Source organism: Haliotis asinina, chromosome 1 (assembly GCF_037392515.1).
Source record: "Haliotis asinina isolate JCU_RB_2024 chromosome 1, JCU_Hal_asi_v2, whole genome shotgun sequence".
NCBI lineage: Eukaryota > Metazoa > Mollusca > Gastropoda > Lepetellida > Haliotidae > Haliotis > Haliotis asinina.
In genome coordinates, this window is record NC_090280.1 from 92245850 (window position 1) to 92266379 (window position 20530).

Below are 20530 nucleotides of genomic sequence, written 5' to 3' on the forward strand. Positions count from 1 at the left end.
AAGATTGTTTCATCCCTACCCTGATTAGAACAACTTACAAATTCACGAAAAAGGGTTACATGTATGAAAAGTCTGTCGACGAATGACAGTAAACAATCTAGAATATCACAGAAAATATAATAAAATTAAGTTATATCTCTAAAATTTGTTTTCCATATGAACAATACAATATGAAACCGAGCTACAGATCACTAGCATCTGAAGGAAGATCACCATGGTGGGGTACGAAGACGTCTGAATGGTCAGCTATTTTGGACAGAAGTTTAAGATTCTGTCATTCACACAAACTCATTACCCAATTGAAGAAAAAAACCGTAACAAAGTGTGTTCAGATCTGATCCATAACATAGGGAGAGACTTTATAGACCTTGTGCACCTAACAATGCATAGGTGGCGTGTAGCTGTACACAAGTAACATAACTATGTAGTATAACATCCGGAACAGGTATGGGTATAGTGTCGGGCTAGACTCAGCTGTTTGGTGAACGGTGTGTACCTTCCAGAGCGTCAAGAAACCGTTGATCGTTGTTTAGATACTGAATAGTGAATACCACCGGTTATATGGCTTGGTTTGTCAAAACCATACTCATGTTTGCCAGTCTCACCGTAATAAGCTGTTCGTTCGTTCGTTCGTTCGTTCGTTCGTTCGTCATTCACTCACTCACTCACTCATTTATTTTATGTTTAACTGTGGAACCTATCTCGCCGGTTAATCGAGACTGTTTATTTTATGTTTTACTCTGTACTTACAAGCTGCAGGTCGTCTTGAAAGAGTACGTACGTCCAAAAACATTTGAAGTAAATTTAAACTTCCCAGGGTCTTTAGATGAAGTAATCCTGTTATTTTAATTTTGGCTAGCATTTCTTACACTCGCCAGCGGCTGAGGGGATGGTGTAAATCCAACTACGGTCCATGCAGGTAGTAATGGTACTGTAAGTGAGTGAGTTATAATTTAACGTTACATCGGGAATATTTCAGCCATATCGTGACGAGAACAATATGATTGTAAGGAATATGTATATATTGTAGAATCCGTCTTCAAAGTACGGTTAAACAACAAGAGATGTTTCGAATTCGAATTTAAAACTAGCACATGAAGTTAAAATTCGCAGCACAATTTGGACAAGACATGATATAAAAATGGGCTAAAGATCACCAAAAGCTGAAGGCAGATCACCATACTAGGGACCAAGGGGACTGACATTACTTTTGCTACCTGCATGGACCCCAATTGGATTTACACCATCCCCTCAGCTGCTGGTCATTGTAGGGAAATGTAGCCAAAATTAAAATGACAAAAATATTGCGTTAAAAAAATTGATAAGGTTACATTTGACCTTGAAGGTTTTGTGACTTACGTACCTTCTCAGGGGGACAATAAATTTCCGATACTTCAACCCCCTTTGAGGGTACAGCCACTAACAATCGCAGTTGCTAATTCATACTACCATCTTTAAAATACAAACTTTCTATTTACAGAACATATCATTCAAAATTTATGTAACAATTCTATTTCTTTTAAACATTCAATGATTAAATGATAATAAACATTAAAAAGATCCTTCATTGTTTTGACATTAAAATATTTATCCCTTGTGCTGGCAAAATCAATACAGCCAAGCAAGACGTGCTTGACCGTGATTCCTTCGTCACAAGTGATACAAAACGGAGGATCCTCAGCTTTAAGTAAATATTCATGAGTGTATCTAGTAGGACCAATGCGACATCGCCGCATAATGACCTCTTGAAATCTGGACTGACAATCCAAGTAGGTGTAACCAATATTGGGTGTTGTTGCATGTAATTTATTGATACCTACCTGGGTGTCCCACCTCTTCTGCATGGATATACATCCTAATGTGAGCTTTATAGTCTGAGTATAGAATAAGAAGTGGTGTCACAGATTTGTTGAGAGCTGCCTTGGCAGCAAGATCAGCCATCATGTTACCAGAAATGGCTACGTGGTTCGGTAACCAACAAAAGACGATGTCGTACTGGCCAGTAGCAAGATCATTACACAATTCAATGATTTCAATTAAAAAGTGGATGTTTACATGATAATTTTTTAATAGCCTGAAGGCAAGAAAGAGAGTCTGAATAGATTATATATTGTTTACGTTTAGGGTGTCTTTGAATATATTTAAGAGCTGTTAATATCGCGTTAGCTTCTACTGTAAACATAGAACTATTATCTGGTCCTTGGAGCCATCTGTAAATATGGATTTATGATTGCTATATTTATGTTTCAATTGATTATATTCTTGTTTATACTCTAATTTATTTGTTTCTGATTTTTTAAATGCAGTTAATGTTAGATCAACTTGTGCAGGACCCAAGTCTTAGACCTTGGTGATGGACAGAATCTAATAGTTTCAGGATGCTTTTGCAGGCTCTATCATATACGATGAAACCATAATCAAGGTTAGAGCGGACGAGTGATCTATATAGATGAAGGAGGGTAGTCTGATACCCTTCCTACTTTGAATTAGAAACAACCTTTAATAAATCGAGTGCCTTCAATCATTTGGCTTTCAGGGATTTAATATGGGGCAAAAAGGTCAAATGTGAATCAAAAATAAGGCCCAAGAACTTAGCCTCCTTGGCCACTTTGATAGGGGTGCCACTTAGAAATAGTTCTGGGTCTGTATGAGGTTTATATTTACGGCAGAAGTGTATACAATTGGTTTTTTATTTAGAGAATTCGAAGCCGTTTTCAAGACACCATTTATCTATTTTGTTTAAACACAGCTGCAGTTGCCTCTCAATAGTATACATATTTTTACCACGACGAGAAATATTAATATCATCCACAAATAACGATCCATCAATTGAATCGTTTAAAAATTTTGATGAACTGTTTATCTGTATACTAAAAAGTGTGACTGACAAAGTACTGCCTTGTGGAACACCCTGATCCTGATTGTAATGATCAGAAAAGGCAGAACCCACGCGGACTTGAAATTGTCTGTTATTTAAAAAGTTGGCTATTAATTCAGGCAAATGACCTCGCAAACCGAAAGCATGTGAATCTCATCAAAATGTCATATTTCCAGGTTGTGCCATATGCCTTCTCAAGAACAAAAAAGATAGACACAGCGTGTTGTTTTTTTCAGCGCGTTTTTCACAAATGATTTTACACGCACTGAGTGATCGACAGTACTACTGTTTTTACGGAAACCACATTGTATATCTGTTATAAGGTTATTTGTTTCCAAGTACCAAACAAGTCAATTATTTATCATGCGTTACATTTTCTTGCAAACACAGCTAGTTAATGAAAACGATAATTGGATGGATCCGTATGATCACGTCCAGGTTTAGGTATTGGTACCACTATGGCATCACTCCATGAAGTAGGAAATTTCCCGGAAGTCCAAATATCATCAAACATTGATAAGAGCGTCTCTAAACAAAAAGTTACCCAATGTCCAAATATCATCAAAAATATTGAGAAGAGTTTCTAGGCAGGATTCTGGTAAGTGCTTCAGGAGTTCATAATGTATGTTATCAGCTCCTGTAGCAGTGTCATGAGCTTGATCAAGAGCAGTATGGAGTTCCTGAATAGAAAACATTTCATTATGATCTTCCCCATTATCAGAATTGAAATTAATAGTTTTCGTTTCTTGTTGTTTTTGGTATTGCTGAAATTTAAGTATATAATTAGAAGAGGAAGAATGTTTAGCGAGAGTTTCGCCCAGTTTATTCGCAATATCTGATTTATCAGTAAGTAATTGATCTCCATGTTTCAGATGATGGACAGTAGATTTAGTACCTTTACCTTTCATTTTCTCAATCATGTTCCATACCTTGGACATGGGTGTCCGAGAATTTATTTTGGATGCATAATTTTGCCTAAATTGGCGTTTGTTCGACACACAAGTCCGCCGGGCTTTAGCATTCAAAATTTTGAATGTATTTAAATTATGCACCATAGGATGGCGACGGAAATAATGTTCTGCTTTTTTGCATTCATGGCTAAACCATGGTTTTCGAATATGTGGAACTGAAGAGGACTTCGGTAAACACTCACCACCTATAGAATTCAGTTCCTCAGAAAGAACATTTAATAGCATCAGGAGCGTCAATAAAACGTTCGGGTTTAAGTTTTTCAACACACAGTGTTTTATATAAAGCCCAGTGAGCCTTTTAAAAAATATTCCTTGATGATGAAGGAACATCAGATGGAGTTAATATAGTAGGAAAATGGTTCCTCCTAGACCAGCGGCTAGTCCCTCCAAACCCTCTACCGAGGTCCCCCTTCCCCGTACGGGAATCTTTCCATTCACCCCTGAGGGTGGTACTGATGTCTACCCCTTCGAACGAGGTGGATATATATATAACCCTCCGCTCATTCGCATCCTTCCGGAGGCTGAGGACGCTACCCCTCCACCGTCTCCTTTTGCCAGGGAAGCAGGCATGGAAGACGGCGCAGTGTCTCTATATGGTGCATTCGGATCTGTGGCTGGAGGCATAGCCCAAATCTGCTTGTCTGCCGAACGCATTTCGGCAGGCATCACTAATCTTCGACGTGAGGTATTCTTAGGAAGAACGAATCTCCCGGTGGCAATCAGAGATTCTCTCCGCCACGCCTCCCCCTCTGTGGGAACTCTCTTTGTGGGAGAGATTCCGGATGCCCTTCATTCGCGGCATGAGTATCAGCAACAGGAGTTGACTAACAGATTCCCCTCGACTGGAGGGAGAGGTCATTCGCAGCAACGGGAGTGGTCCAAGCGACCCCCATAAAAGACCCTACTAAAAAAATGGACAGGGTCCTTTTGGAAGGGGGTTGGGAAGGAAGCACGCAGGGTTCCACCCCTTCCTCCACATCCGGGAAGAAACTTGGTGGGGCCAAGAGCGGAGGCAAACCTCCCCGAATCCTGGAACACAACTGACTGGTGGGTCCCGCCAGTCATCCACCCTCCGATAGTAGATCCTTCCATAGGGAGTGTAGCAAAACTGGGTTCAGCTTGGACTGGACAAGTTCATATGTCAGATTCTGGAGTCGGGCTTCCACATTCCTGTCGCCTCCTCTCCACCTCTCACCTGCCATCCAGTCGAACGGCTTCCCGATCCGGACAGGTTCGAGTTGACATTGGAACAGGTAGAAACTCTCATTGCCAAGGAAGCAGTGTAGGAACTCCCGGCTATTGCTCTCCAGTATTTCTCAGGCCCCAAAAGAACTCGGGAAAATGGCGGCTGATTCACAATATGAAGGAGTTCAACTCCTCCTTCCTCATACAGCCGCCATATTTTTGACTCTTGACACTCGGATCAGTCATGCGCTCGCTGAAGCCCTCAGACTACATGATATCACTCGACCTCCAGGATGCGTACCTGCACATCTCGATCTATACACCCTCCGTCCCATGGCTGTTCACGTGAGTAACTCAACCCATTATCCACTTCCTTCACAATCCTGTTGGTGATGTATCTGGACGATGGGTTCGATCACGACCATTCTTCTGACGTCCGCACAAGACCTAACGATCAGGGGGCGACTCGTCCTGCGACCTCTTCAGGTCTTCCTGAACCATCAGGGAGGTGCACTGCACCCACCCCATCCGACTCCCCGAACATCTTCTCCACTTTCTGAAATGGTGGAACCCAAGACGAGAATGTGTTCGGAGGTGTCCCCCTCCGTCCTCCAACCCCGTCACTCCATCTCTTTGTGGACACCTCCACTCTAGGGTGGGGAACAAACGGAACAAACATCAGGGGTATGGAGTCCCTCCCTCCGGTTTCGACACATAAACCTCCCGGTATAGGATGCAGTAAGGCTAGCAATCCTCCACTGGAGGGAAGCTCTCAGGGTGCAAGTGGTACTGGTTCACACGGACAGCTCGGTGGCTGACTAGGCGATCGACCAGAGCGGATCCACTTCTCCAGTTGACACTACAACTGTTCGAGCTGTCAGATAGCTTGCAGTTGAACATTCGGGCGGTGCACATCCCAGGGACCCGAATCCTAAGTCAGACTTTTATGAGCGCCTAGAGGAAGACCCCATCCTCAGGCTGATGGTCAAGATGGCATTTCTGGTAGCTATGGCTTCAGCTGCTAGGATCAGCGAGATCCACGCACTTGAGGTTCGAACTGGCGGATGGTGGCTCAGCTATTCTAGGGCTCGGCCGCACTTTCCACATTCCCTCTTTGACTCCACTGGTGGACCGCAATGAGGATGGAGCACTTGCATTGTGTCTCTAGTCAGGGTGCTGTGGATATACACGTCCCGCACACACACTCTGAGAAGGGGCCGACACAGTCTTGTTTCTTCCTCATTCCCAAGTCTCAGCGGTGATAGAAGCCTACAAGGCTGCTGACCTCCCAGCACCCGCGAAAACCAACCCACATACAATCAGGGTGGCATCCGCTACCTTGGCATACCACAGCAATATTGCTGTGACAGACATCCTCGCCGGGTGTTTCTGGAGGTCAAGGTCAGTCTACTTGAAGGAACTATAGAATGAGGATTTGGCAGAGAACTTTGGGGTCACTGTTCGTCAGGAGACGAAACACACTAAGACCTATGTAGGTCTCCTAGGGGTACAGGACAATCTTCCGCGGTTTTCTGAGATACTTTGTTAATAAAACGTTCGAATCTTTCCTCATTCTCGGTTATCCTTCCGGTTGGTTTTTCAGTTCCCTCCTAAGTGGTTCTTCCCTATGCGGGCTCCTCACCACAGATGGGGTCACCTACAGGGGTGAAGGAAACGAGTCGTTCTTCCGTACCACCGTTCAGTCTCCCTCATCTGAACCCCTTACACTACTACAGGTTGAGAGACGATCTGGGTCTTAACCCCACTAGCCCTCCTCCTACTGTGGGATCCAGGGCTATTGTTTTACTATGATAAGTATGTAAAAGATTGGACATTTTTTATTAAATGTTACTTTTTATACTTACGTTGTTGAAGGCCAACAAGTCGTGATTTCCCTCCCTCCTCCCCTCCCATCGGAGTGACCTCTGTCGCCGCCAGGGAATGTCGTATCAAGGTGTCACGTGTCCTGTGGTGGTCGCTACCCAGCTAAGTACAGGGATGTCTCTCTTCCCTGTGGTATAAGTAGATAGATTCAGCGCATCAGAGAGCGCTGGGGGCAATTGTTGGCTTTCAACAAGGTAAGTATAGAAAATAACACTTAATCAAAAATGTCCAATATGCATTAAAATGACGAAGGTCAAATGTATCTGTTTTAAATATGTCTCTTGGAGACATATCGCTGAGGGTGTGAAATTTTGGACTAATAGCTGTAATTCATGTAAATTAGTCCTCAATCCTCTGCAGTTCCACTGTACAATATTATTGGAATAATAAAATATTGGGGGGATTTATTGGGGATCGACCCCGCACTCTTTTGGAGAGCGACAAGCTGTGTGCCCTAGAATGGACGTTTTCAGAAACGTCCATGTCCTCAAGAGACCCATATTTACTAAACAATTTAATTTCATTTTGCGACCATTTAGGAGCTCTGCCACTTTGTTGTTTTGAAGTTTCAGGCTCAGGCTTAGGTTTACTTTTACCAGGTTGTTGACTATCAGCTGTCGACTGAGACTTTGAGTGTGACTGAGATGATGGTGATTTGTGACCATAAGGAGATAAGATCAGATCTCTTTACCAGTTTTTTTGCCTCCGAAAATGAGATATTTTGAGTAAATTTCATTTTGTTTATCTCCATTTGCTCTTTCAAAATAGGACACTGTTTAGTAAATGAAGAATGGTCGCCTGAGCATTTGGTGCATGTTTTAAAATCATTGTCACAATCTTCTGTTCTCACCACAGTTAACTGTTCTCGTCACGATATAACTGTATATTGCCGAGGTAACTTTTAATATTATTTCACTCACTTTCTACAAGCTGCAGGATGGAACTTGCTAAAGGTGCGTTCTCACATGTAGAAGCGTTTTGTAGCATACGACTTGTAGTAACGAGAAGATGATAAGGACTTTGTCATTTGTGGACTTCTGAAGTCGCACATCTGAAGTCGGTATCATGGATTCGTCTCGTGAGGAAGAAACGCCATCATTATTGTCAGTCTACAATATCGCATGCGCCTCACATAGAAGAAGAGTACACGTTTTCCACGATCACTGGTTGCGCAGCTTATCCGTTCGGAATAGGCGATATGTTGTATTTTGATAACCATTCCTGTCACTAGTAAAAAACTTATAAATCGCCAGGTTTCTGCTCTTGTAAGGTCGAATTATTGTCAGTCGTGCCTCAGACCTGATGTTAGCATAAACATAAGGCCCGTCTAAACTATTTGATAATTCGAGAGCTTGCAACTTCTATTTGCAGCTTTTATTTAGACAAGTCCAATGCCTTGGCTGCGACTTGTTGGCAGTTTCAAATTGTAACGACTTGGTTGTTCTTACGTTGCAAATATGTTGCATACTACAAGCTGTTACAAGTCGCGCCTGTGAACGTGCCTTTACCATAAACTCTACTATCGAAACTCTGTTACCAGTCGATAGATATCTGTATGAAGACATATATTTTCTGCTATCAAACATCCATGTCTTTCCAGAACTCTGGAACATTCATCTCGTATCCATGAGGTTGAGTATTATGTAAACTGCTAGCTGACCGCACCGTATTTATTTCCAGGCAATCAGATCTACAACAACATATTTTATAGCCTTCCTGGCGTCCCCAGTATATACTACACCAGTGGCAGTATGGAGAGGCAGAAATACTTCAATGTATCAAACAATCACAAGGTAGCGAATTTGCTGATGCATGCATTGACACAAACAATGCGGCAATGTTTCACCAGTGGCTGCCTTGGACAAAACATATTATCTTTTCACACTTTGCAGATCAATGCCCAGTTATTCACCGACCGCCACCATATTGTTAGAATGTTGCGGAGTCCGGCGTAAAATTAACCCACTCTAAATGGCATTGTATGTGTGCTCGTAGCTTTTGAAGACTTGTCAACTTTCAGATATCAGATGGGAGCATAATATACGTGATGTGGACTACCAGGAGTCCGATTTCTGTGACATGGTGGCTAAGTGGGTTAGATCGCTGACTTTAGGTGCCTCACTCTAAGAGTGTCGATTAAAACTGAGGATGAGACTCAACCAACATACGTACTATAACTGTAAACAATAATCGCAAAACAACAACAAAGATAAATGTCACGCTAATTCCATATTTTTTTTCCATTTCCCTATGATTGGGACGATTCACTGATTATGTCTGTCAACACTCATTCCACAGTCTGTATCATCAACGGACTTCTGGTCACCCGAAAACGCTGACTTCCGGGTCAGATGTCAGGCGCAAGAGTGGGCCAACGCCATCAATTTCCCTCAACCAATCGATGTGAACCACGTAGGACCACGTCATCCTACTGGTCCTGTCTACATGCAGCAACGTGCGTCTAATTGTCTAATTAAGTTAATAATAGTAATAACTTTGGAAGTATATAGCGCTTATGATATCCAGTGATCAAATGCGCTTCTGTCTGGAGTCTATTCAAACACATCTTTCGTGAGCATATATATATATCTATATATCTATATATCTATCTCTCTCTCTCTCTCTCTCTCTCTCTCTCTCTCTATATATATATATATATATATATATATCTTGAGTCTATATATATCTTATATCTTGAGATGTTTCGGGAAAGGGACTTTAACCCAGATCTTCACGGGTTAAAGCAATAAAAACTGGCATGCACCAGAATATAAAGCTTTCAATACACATACCGTGCACGGATATGTTTGTGTACGTACAACGCTGGAGTACAGATTGAGCATCTTGTAACTGTAAATACTCCAACGCTCTGAAAGTCAGAACATGTATGGCATCAAGAAGATAATGATCTTTCCACAGCCATACACACTCGAAAGTCCCCACCTCAACCTGCTGCATGTGCCGGAACCGTTGCCCCAGCAACGAAGACACCACAAACACCATACTTCTCAGACGGCTCTGGGCCCAACACAATCTACCCAAACATCCCAAAACAAGGTACTTCTGAACACACTGCACCTTCCTGGATACAAATCTGCATCTCACTGATACTTGTCATTTATGATGTCAACATTATGAAACGATATTCGAACCAAATTTGATGCTTATGGTTATCTTAATCGTAATCCATTATTGACAAACCTTTAGGATATCAATGCTTTATTATGCGAGTGCGACGCTTCCATACAGATTCTTGTACAGCAGGCAAGCAGGAGGCAGGAACGTGACAACAAAAGCAACATGGTTAACATAATTGGCTAGGTAGTAAACTATAAAGCCAGTGAGCTGACAAAGGGAAGAAGTTAACTGTCCTTACTGTAGGAGGGCATCATAAGCGGGTAGAATACAACATCCCTGATCTCGGTAGAAGAAGGGCTTCTGAAACATTATCTGTTTCATCCCTGATGAAGGTTTCGGCTAATCATCACCGGATCTTCGCGGGTCTTTAGTTTCGGTTGGAGCCGATAGATAAAGATATCAAAAGAGCGTTGAATCTATTCAGGGTGCTGGCTGATCATCACCGGGTGTCCCCTCCACCCCATCAACGGCACACAGCGGGACGTGTGGGGGGAGCAACATGAACTGACTGGGGTAAAGGAGGAGAACTGTTTGAAGAGGGCAGCAAAAGAGTGGAGGTACTGTGGCTCACCTGCAAAGGAAACTGTGACGGCAGTCTTCGGTCCAACAGGTTTGCTTTACTGTTGAATATACTTTTGCTAGTTCGCAGAGCGCGAAGAGTCAGAGGAAGACGTGAGTGAATGGGTCTAGTTTTCGCTGATTTTAGCTCCCCAGACATGGGCTTCACACACTGTACTTATGTGGGGAATCTTCAGCGTGACGAGCGAGGGCTTTAACCTTTAGCTTGCTGAATAAATTTCAGCATAAGGCGTTCAAAAAAAAGTGGGTGATTTCAAACAGTTGGTGTGCCATTAAAAATGTGACAAGGGAACCAATACTTTGGACATTAATTATAGATAGAAAACTGAACATAACTATAAAAAAATTACAAATATTTTCAAACACACAGGGGTTACGGCCGACGCGAACTTAAAACTTGTAAATATTCGTAAAGTTCCCTGAATTACGTGATCGTAGGTGGAATACGTTTTGTATCAGGAATCTGTTTAAATCGTGAAATCAGCGCTTGTTGCTTCCATCCATCAATTCTCCAATATGTCAAATACAGCTGAGTTATAATTCATATTTTTTCATTGGATGGCACCGACACGAAGGCAAATTATGAACTGAAACAGGAATATATCGTACGAAAATTGTCAAAATACATTTGTATTTTCGAGGTCATCGTGCCATATGTTCAAATGACTATAATTAGTCTGATTTAACGTGTCATGACATAAAAACAAAGAACATAACAAACGACAATTAAGGACACTACAACTCAAGTTTCAGGGGGTTTGGTTCCATATATTCCATGTTCAAGCAGATTTACCCGTCTCGTACTGCAAGCAGACGTATCAAAATCGAACATGGCGCGCTTTGCTGTACACGACTTATAATGTTGTTATTTAATCCTCAGTAAAGCTGCTATTTCTATCGTTTATGTGTTATTGATCGAAAGCAGATGATCATCGATAGGTGTTAGATTTGATATAATCACTTTATTAGAACGATACATAAACGATCACAAACGATCATAAAAGATCACACATGTTCACGACACCGTTCAGGCAAAAGTTGCCGGATGTGATGTCACTCACGGGGAGACGTCAACCGATTCATTCCTTGATTACAGAAAATAAGTAAGTATGTTTGTATCACTGTAATTCGTTTGTATCTTTTAGAATACACAAAAAAATAAATCATAATGGATAACGATAAAATTCGCACATTTCTATACCAGTTTGACCTTCAATGCTTCCGTGACCCGGAAGCTGTAGTTCCGATTTGTATTTGTCAATACGAAAAGGAAGTTCGTCAGTATCATTTGTTTGAAGATGTATTAGACGAAATACCGCATATTAATGACTCTAAAGACGCCCATAGGAATATCATTGATTATAGATAATAGTGTTAAGGAGAAAATTGCACAATATTTTGAATTATATTCTGCCCCACACAAGTAACATTTTCATACCGAGCGGCATGACGACCCAAGGTGACCAGCTGTTGACAGGTGCGCGAAAGAAGCGAAATGTGTTTGAATGGATTTCTATACATGCTGGTGTAATATGATACAACATTTGAAAAAATAAATATTATGGACTGTTATGTTTCAAATAAATATATATGTATTATATACAACTGAATAATTACTAAAATAAATAATTACAGAATAAATACACCAACTGAGGGACTGTTCATAAGTTGTTGCTGTGGGGAGATAATGATTTACATGGAGGAGCATGAACAACGTGACTGCCCCGATCCTATGGTTTACATACCAAATAAGTGACACTCCTGCCCCAGTTCCCAATTTTTAAACATAACTTGAAGTACTAAATGTAAAAAGTTTGATTGCGTCTGTATCCCCAGTACATGTGCACAAAACTGATGACCTTTCTTCCTCCCCAGTACAAAACTAAACTGGTGACGCTCTCACGCATACACACGCGCACACACACGCACACACGCACACACACACGCATGTTATGAACAGTCCCTAAACATATGCACATTCTTTTTGCATGAAATTGTTTTTGGTATCTGCAACACAGCAACAACAACGACAAAAGTACTAACAGGTACTGGGCATTTTGACTGCTATTTTTAATCATGGAGACCTGGGAAGCACTGGATTTTATAATTTATTAAGGTATGGTACCTTTCAATGCTTGGTACATGGCACATGTGAACATGACAAATCTTGCAAATGAAAGTGGTCTGATGTCTTTTGGCACCTCTAAACGAACGAACCACACAGTCATTGCACGAGATCTTACCTTTAGGAGTTTTATCCTGGGTTTTACATATGAAATGTTAGTCTAGCAGGACGCTCCAGGTTGGTTGCAGGACGTCCAGATCGTGCTCTTCCCTGTCCCTCATAGCCCCCCAGGCACGTGGTTGCGATGACCTGTCTGAACTTTTCAGAACTTACTCTCTTACCTGGGTTTGTAGCTTTGAAGATTATCAGAGCATTACTAAATGAAACTTCCATCAGGTACAAAACACCTTCTTCCACCCCTTACAACACCTGTGGAGCACTATGCAGTATTGTAACTGCTTTTCTGCCTGGTCCACTCCTCCCAAGTGCTGACTGTATAGCTGAACTGCTTTGGGTTTTCTTACCTCTCTGAAGTTGTTTGGTGATGCCCTAGATCTTACTCTTTTCAAAAAACAAGAACCATTGTGAACGCTGGTCAGAAGGTTTACTTTTTTATATCAGTCCATGTAATATGTAAGAATTCATTATCCCTATATAAATCCGGATCATCACCAGCTTTTGGCCCTCAGTGTGCCACACGCACCAGTCTGGTTGTCACTTAAGTTCCTGGAATAGAGAAGGAGAAGTGAAAAAGTTGTCCATGTACACATGGTGACCCTTACCATACAGAGGCTGACACAATGACGTAACAACCTCTATGTCAAACCATGTGGTCTCCCTCCCTCCTGCCTCCCTGTGTATATTTGTCAGTTCCCCATGTACCTAGCCCTGCTGTCTGCCAGACGCCATGACGTGATACCCCACTTATGTGGTATATTTGGCACATACTGCAGCAAACCTGTTTGTCCCTTGAAAGAAATCATACTCTCGTCCACTGATACCTCCCTGCCTGGGTGGAAGTGCCTCTGGCATCCTGGAACAAGAATTTTCATGAGTGGTCTTTTGAAAAGTTTCTCATGTCTTGGGTCCTCTTTGGGGAAATCTTTGGCATTGTCATTTAACTGAAAAAACATAAGTATCTGAATAAATCTATCCCTTGCCATGATAGCTTTGAATCCTTTACATTCGCGTAGTGGGTACGATGGTTTCTTTGACAAACCCATCACTAAAAGTAGAGAAATGAAAGCCCTCCTTTCGGAGGTATCAACAGGTTTCCAATTCTTAGCACGTGAATGTACTTTCAACGTGTCCATGTTTTCAGCTATAAATCGTGCTGCATACCTGTTCGTTTCAGTGACAAGCAAGTCAAACACTTCATCACTGAAAAGAAGTAAGAAAGCATCATACTAACTCAAATGTATTTCATGACCCAGATCGATCGACAAAATCTTGTAGCCATGGCGTTTCACTCACTCCGACCGAGAGGTCCTCCAAAGATTTTTCCTCATCGTCCCCAAGGTCCAAATTTTCAACTTCTTCTAAATCCATGTCCTCGAACCCGAAAAAGTCTTCTTCACCTTCATTATCCGAGGGTCTGAAAAGTTCGCGGAAATCTTCGATCGCGGAAGCCATTATGCAAATCTAAGTTCTAGATCAATTGCGGGTCACAAAAATACAGAAAATATTAAGACTGAGGGAGATTTCTATGAACTGTGACTATCGAGGTCAATAAAACGTAAACAAGTGATGCTGTTTATAATTGCTAATTATAATTTCCTAATTATTTGGCTGGAAAATAATTTGGGAAATTTCTCGAAGGCATCCATATTTATCGAGAGGCGTGGTGGTCCGGCTTTTTGCAATATCGTTTAGTATATAAGTAAGACTTGGTCATTGCAACGACGCACGTCAACAGCTGGTCATTGTCGATGTTTTCACGAATTTTTGTCCAAAAACCAATTGTGAATATTAGGCTTTACCAAGAGGAAAACTGATAAATATGTGTATCTGAAATCAGAAAACGAAATTAAAATTCTAATATGGCGAAAAATGGATTTTCGAAACATGTTGTTGCGGTTGTTTACCACTGTTGCCATGACAGTTTCCTTGTCAGCCAGTCGATGATGTAACAACCGTTCTCCTTTTTGTGATTAATATCTTCACATAAAGTGGTTACTTTTCGAAAATAAGTTTTGTTTCTGACTTTGTATTAAAAAAAATAACAGATTTTGGTCAATTATAAAAATAATAACATTGCGATGAAAAAATCAGACTTTATGTAGCTGAACGTGAAGCACAATGGCCGTTGCGGGAGCCTTGTGCCGATAAAATTAGCCAATACATTTTTTAATTCGTGGGCGTTTCGTTTTGAGGTACAAAAACTTCTTAAACTTAATATATTTAGAAAGCTGAGTATTTATTCATTCCATACGTAATTCAAGCCACACGTAAATCGTGTTTGGTAAATAGTTGTTGCAAGTTATGTTTAGGGATATCATTAGGCTACTGTTCTGTCGAATGGGTTCGACGGCAGCATTGAGATGATTAAGCGCAAGGCAGTCCCACCGCCCTACAAGTAGAAGACAATATTTGAGGTCTTTCAGTAATAATAATATTCCATTAATTTCCCATGATCATAGCGCTGACATATTACCCCAGGTCAGTACAGAACACTCCCTGTGGGAAATACAACCGGTTACCTGTCAAATGCTGAAGTTTCAATACCAATCGTACCATACCAGGTACCCAAATTGCTGATGGGTCTAAGGTTAGACAGCATGTATAACATGTGCTCCTTTGTGGGGCACGACTAGTCCTAAAGACTATTTGGAGACAAGCTGCCAAACACGGTCACCCATCCAACGACTCTCAACTTCCAACGTTAGTTTATTTCAACTGATTGTGGCCTGTGTTCTACACAGAACAGTTAAATAAACAATCAGACTATCACAAAGAGAGTTGAAACTGGCTAGCATATACATGTATTTTTATAAGTGGAACACTATTTTCGACAATACAATGTACCACAGGCAAACTTTAGCGCAATTGGGGTTGCGCAAAGTAAAGAATATGACCAGTATTCATATACATGTATGCGAGCGAAGCGAGCAAAAGTTGGCAACGCACTTCCATCGCTTCGGTTCAATTTGTCATGTGAAAATAAAATATGGCCACCATCAAAGGTACACTCCCATTTCCTCACTAGGTTGTGATCTCAGATTTCCAACGCCATTTTTGATAATTACTCACGTGAACCATGTTTTATTCAACATTTTATGCGCAACTCATGGTACATCAGACCTTTCTTCGCCCCCATCAACCCTGTCAGCTTCCGGTTCAAAGCAGTGAAGCAACAAGTAATTATTCCGTATGGAATACATAAAGAGTTACCTCCCATGCTTCATACGCCCACTACGCCAGAAGTGTGTTTATTGTAGAATACATGTTACAAATGATCTAACAATAACGCCGACACTTAAGACAAATACAGTCCAACAGAATCATTATGAAATTAGGCAATATGGTATAAATTGTTGCTTATTCTTGTTCGCTCACTCCGTTGAGCCGGAAGCTGGCAGGGATAATGGAGGCAAAGAACGATCTGAATACCACGAGTGGTGTTCAAAATGTTGAATAAAACATATTTCACGTGAGTAATTATTAAACATGGAATAGGAAATGTGAGAGCACAACCGAGTGAGGAAATGGGAGTGTACCTTTTGACATTTTGACATGAAAATTACTTATGGCACCGAAGCCATGGAAGTGCGTTGAAAACCTTTGCTCGCTTCGCTCGCATATATGGAAACTTGTCATCTTCTCTACGCTGCGCAATCCCATTTGTACAAATGGGCAACTGTTCACCCAACGAGTGGAGGAAGATCAACTTTCTGGGGCCGCATTAACTGGAAACAAGTTAAACGCACAGTGGTACACATTTTCTACAATAGTTTGGCCTGTATTATATTTATGTTGGGCCATATGAAATCACTGCAGCTTTGATGCTATGAAAGATGTAATGACTCTTGCGCCTTGTTTGAAATCAGTGATTGAAATTTCGAGGCGAACAGTAAAGAATTGCTCCTTTCGTCGAAAACCCTCGCACACGATGTTGCCTGTGTTTGCAGAACCGGTTTCAATCAAGTAGGACATTCGTAAACCCCGTAGAATCAAAATTGTAAGGGGTTCACTTAACATAATGCCGGCCCGATAGAAGGCGCGCGAGTCGAATTAGTGCAACGTTGCATTAATTCATTCGAACCTTTTATTTTAATATTGTGATCGAAATTGTGTTTAGAGTAAATGTTATACTAGCTTCCGTTGCGACTGATAGTTGGAATTACTAAATTAGAATCCATTATATACCTGAAGTCAGGACTTTAAATCAGGAGACATAAACAGGAACGCTTACATTTGTGAGATTTCACTTTTTCGAAACTTATGTTTGGTTTGCTGTTCAATATACTTCTAGACAACTGTGGTGTCATATAGTGTTTTTAAGTTCTTCGCAGTATATAGTTCAAGCCTTTAAGACAATGATTTGGATTTCTTTTACATAGGTGCAATGACCATAGCTGGAAATCACTGTTACTTCGCCGACTATGGCTGTCCCAAACACGGCAAAGCCAGCGCCGGGAGACTGGAGATAGATCGCTATGGTGAGGCCCATGGGGCACTGACGGAGGAGGGAAGGTGTCTGGGCAGAGCGTCTGGGGAGTTTGACTACTGTGGATCCGACCCTGCACATCCAGTTACCAGCATATACGGTCCAACAGGTGACAACAGACTAGTTAGATCGCTCTTAATAACCTTTATCAGATCTTTATTAATGAGACTGGTAATAGTTTCAAATTATCAATATACATACGCACATGAATGATGTTACATGTCTGAAATAGTGATGGAACGTCCTTCGAGACTATAGACAATTGGTTATCCCGAAAAATAACTCATTTCTTAACGCTGTTCCAACTCTTAAATGGGTGGTTGGGTAACCGAGTGCCTAAAACGTTAGCTCTTCATACTCTAGACCCGAGCTCGATCCCACCCCACATGTACAATGCATGAACCCCATTTTGTTGTACCCCGCCGTGATAACGCTGTTAAACTCGACATGCCATATGATGCACATCAATTCGCAGGGGGTATACGACATGCTGGAGGCGGGTGCTGGATCAAGATCTCGACCTGTCCATCAAACAACAACCTGACTGGCTTCTTCTACGACGCCTGGGGTGCAACCAACCTTGACACAGGTGAGTGAGTAAGTCGCGTCCCCACACGTGTGAATCTGAGATCTCCCACTCTTCAACTGAAATGTTCTTCCTAATGAAGTTCTAACATTTGGTGTTGCTATTCTATTCTACTAGGAAACCTAGACACGTTACATCTCGACACGAAATATCAGTGACTGATATCATGAACAGCTAAATCTTTTAAAACGACAACACTTGGCTGCTGAGTGACACAATCTAACATTCGCAGGAAAGGGGATATATATCTGTAGTTCCAGTAAGGTTTTCTTAAGAAGTTATGGATCCGTTCTTAGAAAAAGAACATGTTTAACATTTACGTATTTACATATACATGCACGTATAACACATATATACATATAAAGAATCATCGTTAAAAGAATTATGAATCGCTAACTGTTCTTGAGTTACCCACAAACAGATTGTTCCATCAGTGATGTAACCATTTCAGATCATGAGCGCAATGAGTGCTTGTCCCGAGCTGACCACTTCTGGCAACAGTGTGGGTCCTATCGAGAATTCCCTGTCACAGCCTACTACAAACCGAGGGCAGTGTCTAAAACTGTACCCTAAATACATGTGTATAGTATGAAATTATAATGACATCGAACTCGTCCCAATTTGTGGACTGGTTGTTGCTGAAGATGATTGTCACACATACACACACACACATTCACAGGAATAGTGAGTGAATCAGTGAGTGAGTTAATATTTAACGTCACATCGGCAATATTGCAGCCATATCGTGACGAGAACATACGTTACATTAAAAACCAAATATATATGCATATTATGAAGAACCTGTCGACGAAGGACAGTACAGCCATTAGATTACCACATTTAGTATTTCAAATTAGCGCATAAACATAGAAAAAATAATAGTATCACTATTTAGGAACATGAAGTTAGAAACGGATTCGGGATTCGGGATTCGAATCCCGTATCTGAATATTTTGTTCACCTTCGGGATTTAAATCCTGAATTTGAATTTCTGTATGTATGTACGTATCTACGTATGTACGTACGTACGTACGTATGTATGTATGTATGCATGTATCTATGTATCTATGTATCTATGTATCTGTGTATCATGTATCTATGTATGTATGTATCATGTATGTATATATGTATCTATGTGTGCATATATGCATGTATCTATGTATCCATCTATGTATGTATCTCTGTATCTATCTGCGTATCTATGTATCTATGCATCTATCTATATATCTATTTATGTATCTATATATCTATCTATATATCTATGCATGCATCTCTGTATCCATCTATTTCTCTGTACATCTGTCTATGTATCTATGCATCTATGTGTATATCTATGTATGCATATATTTATGTATGTATCTATCTATGTATGTATCGATCTATCTATGTATGTACCTAGGTATCTAGGTATCCATGTATCTATTTATCTATGTTTCTGTATATCATGTATATATGTATGTATTCATCATGTATCATGTACGTATCAATGTGTTCATCTATGCATGTAGCTATGTATCTATCTATGTATCTATGTATGCATCTCTGTATCTATCTATTTATCTATATATCTGTCTATGTATCTTTGCATTTATGTATGTATATATGTATGTATATATTTATGCATGTATCTATGTATGTATCCATATATTTATGTATGTATCTTTGTACGTATTTATGTATGTATCTCTGTATCTATGTAGGTATATATGTATCCATGTATCTATGTATGTACCTGTCTATGTAAATATCTATCTATCTATGTATCTATGTATGCATCTCTGTATCTATCTATTTATCGATATATCTGTATATGTATCTTTGCATGTATGTATGTATATATGTATGTATATATTTATGTATGTATCTATGTATGTATATATCGATGTATCTATGTATGCATCTATGTGTCCATATGTTTATGTATGTATCTATGTATGCATTTATGTATCTATGTAGGTATATATGTATCCATGTATCTATGTATGTACCTATCTATGCACCTATGTATCTATCTATGTATGTATCTCTGTATCTATATATCTATGCATGTATTTGTGTATCTATCTATGTATCTATGCATCTATTTATCTATGTATCTGTCTATATATCTTTATACCTCTGTATGTATGTATGTATCTTTGTATGTATCTATGTTTGTATCTATGCATCTATCTGTGCATCCCTGTATCTGTGTATCTATGTATGTATCTATGTATCTATGTATCTATGAATATTTTATTTTGAGATTCCCGAATCTGAATATTTTGTTCAGATTCGGAGTTATGAACATCAGTGTCAGTATACATTATCTCACCCCTTCTAAGGTACTAGGGGCCGCTAGTAAACCTGGGTTTCGTGAAAACATGAACACCCAAACCTACATTTTTCCATATTTCAGCCTCAACTTTGACTTTTCTTCATATTCGGGTTTGAGCATTTGAATCCCGAATCTGAATATTTTGTTCGGATTCCGAGTTATGAACAACATTGTCAACATACATTATCTCACCAAATTATCTTTCACATAGATACATTGTTACAAGGACCCCAGTTGGATTTACAACATCCTTTCAGATGC

At 40.4% G+C, this 20530-nt stretch overlaps 1 protein-coding gene across 1 annotated transcript in view; it reads left to right on the forward strand.

Annotated features, from left to right (window-relative positions):
• LOC137255354 (uncharacterized) overlaps positions 1 to 18525 on the forward strand; it is a 35290-nt gene extending 16765 nt beyond the window's left edge. The window contains exons 17-23 of the mRNA XM_067792800.1: positions 8599 to 8711; positions 9217 to 9373; positions 9838 to 9975; positions 10481 to 10666; positions 17260 to 17475; positions 17842 to 17955; positions 18404 to 18525. Of these exons, the coding sequence (XP_067648901.1) occupies positions 8599 to 8711; positions 9217 to 9373; positions 9838 to 9975; positions 10481 to 10666; positions 17260 to 17475; positions 17842 to 17955; positions 18404 to 18525 (1046 nt within the window). The remainder of the gene's footprint in view (positions 1 to 8598; positions 8712 to 9216; positions 9374 to 9837; positions 9976 to 10480; positions 10667 to 17259; positions 17476 to 17841; positions 17956 to 18403) is intronic.
• Positions 18526 to 20530: the final 2005 nt, after the last annotated feature.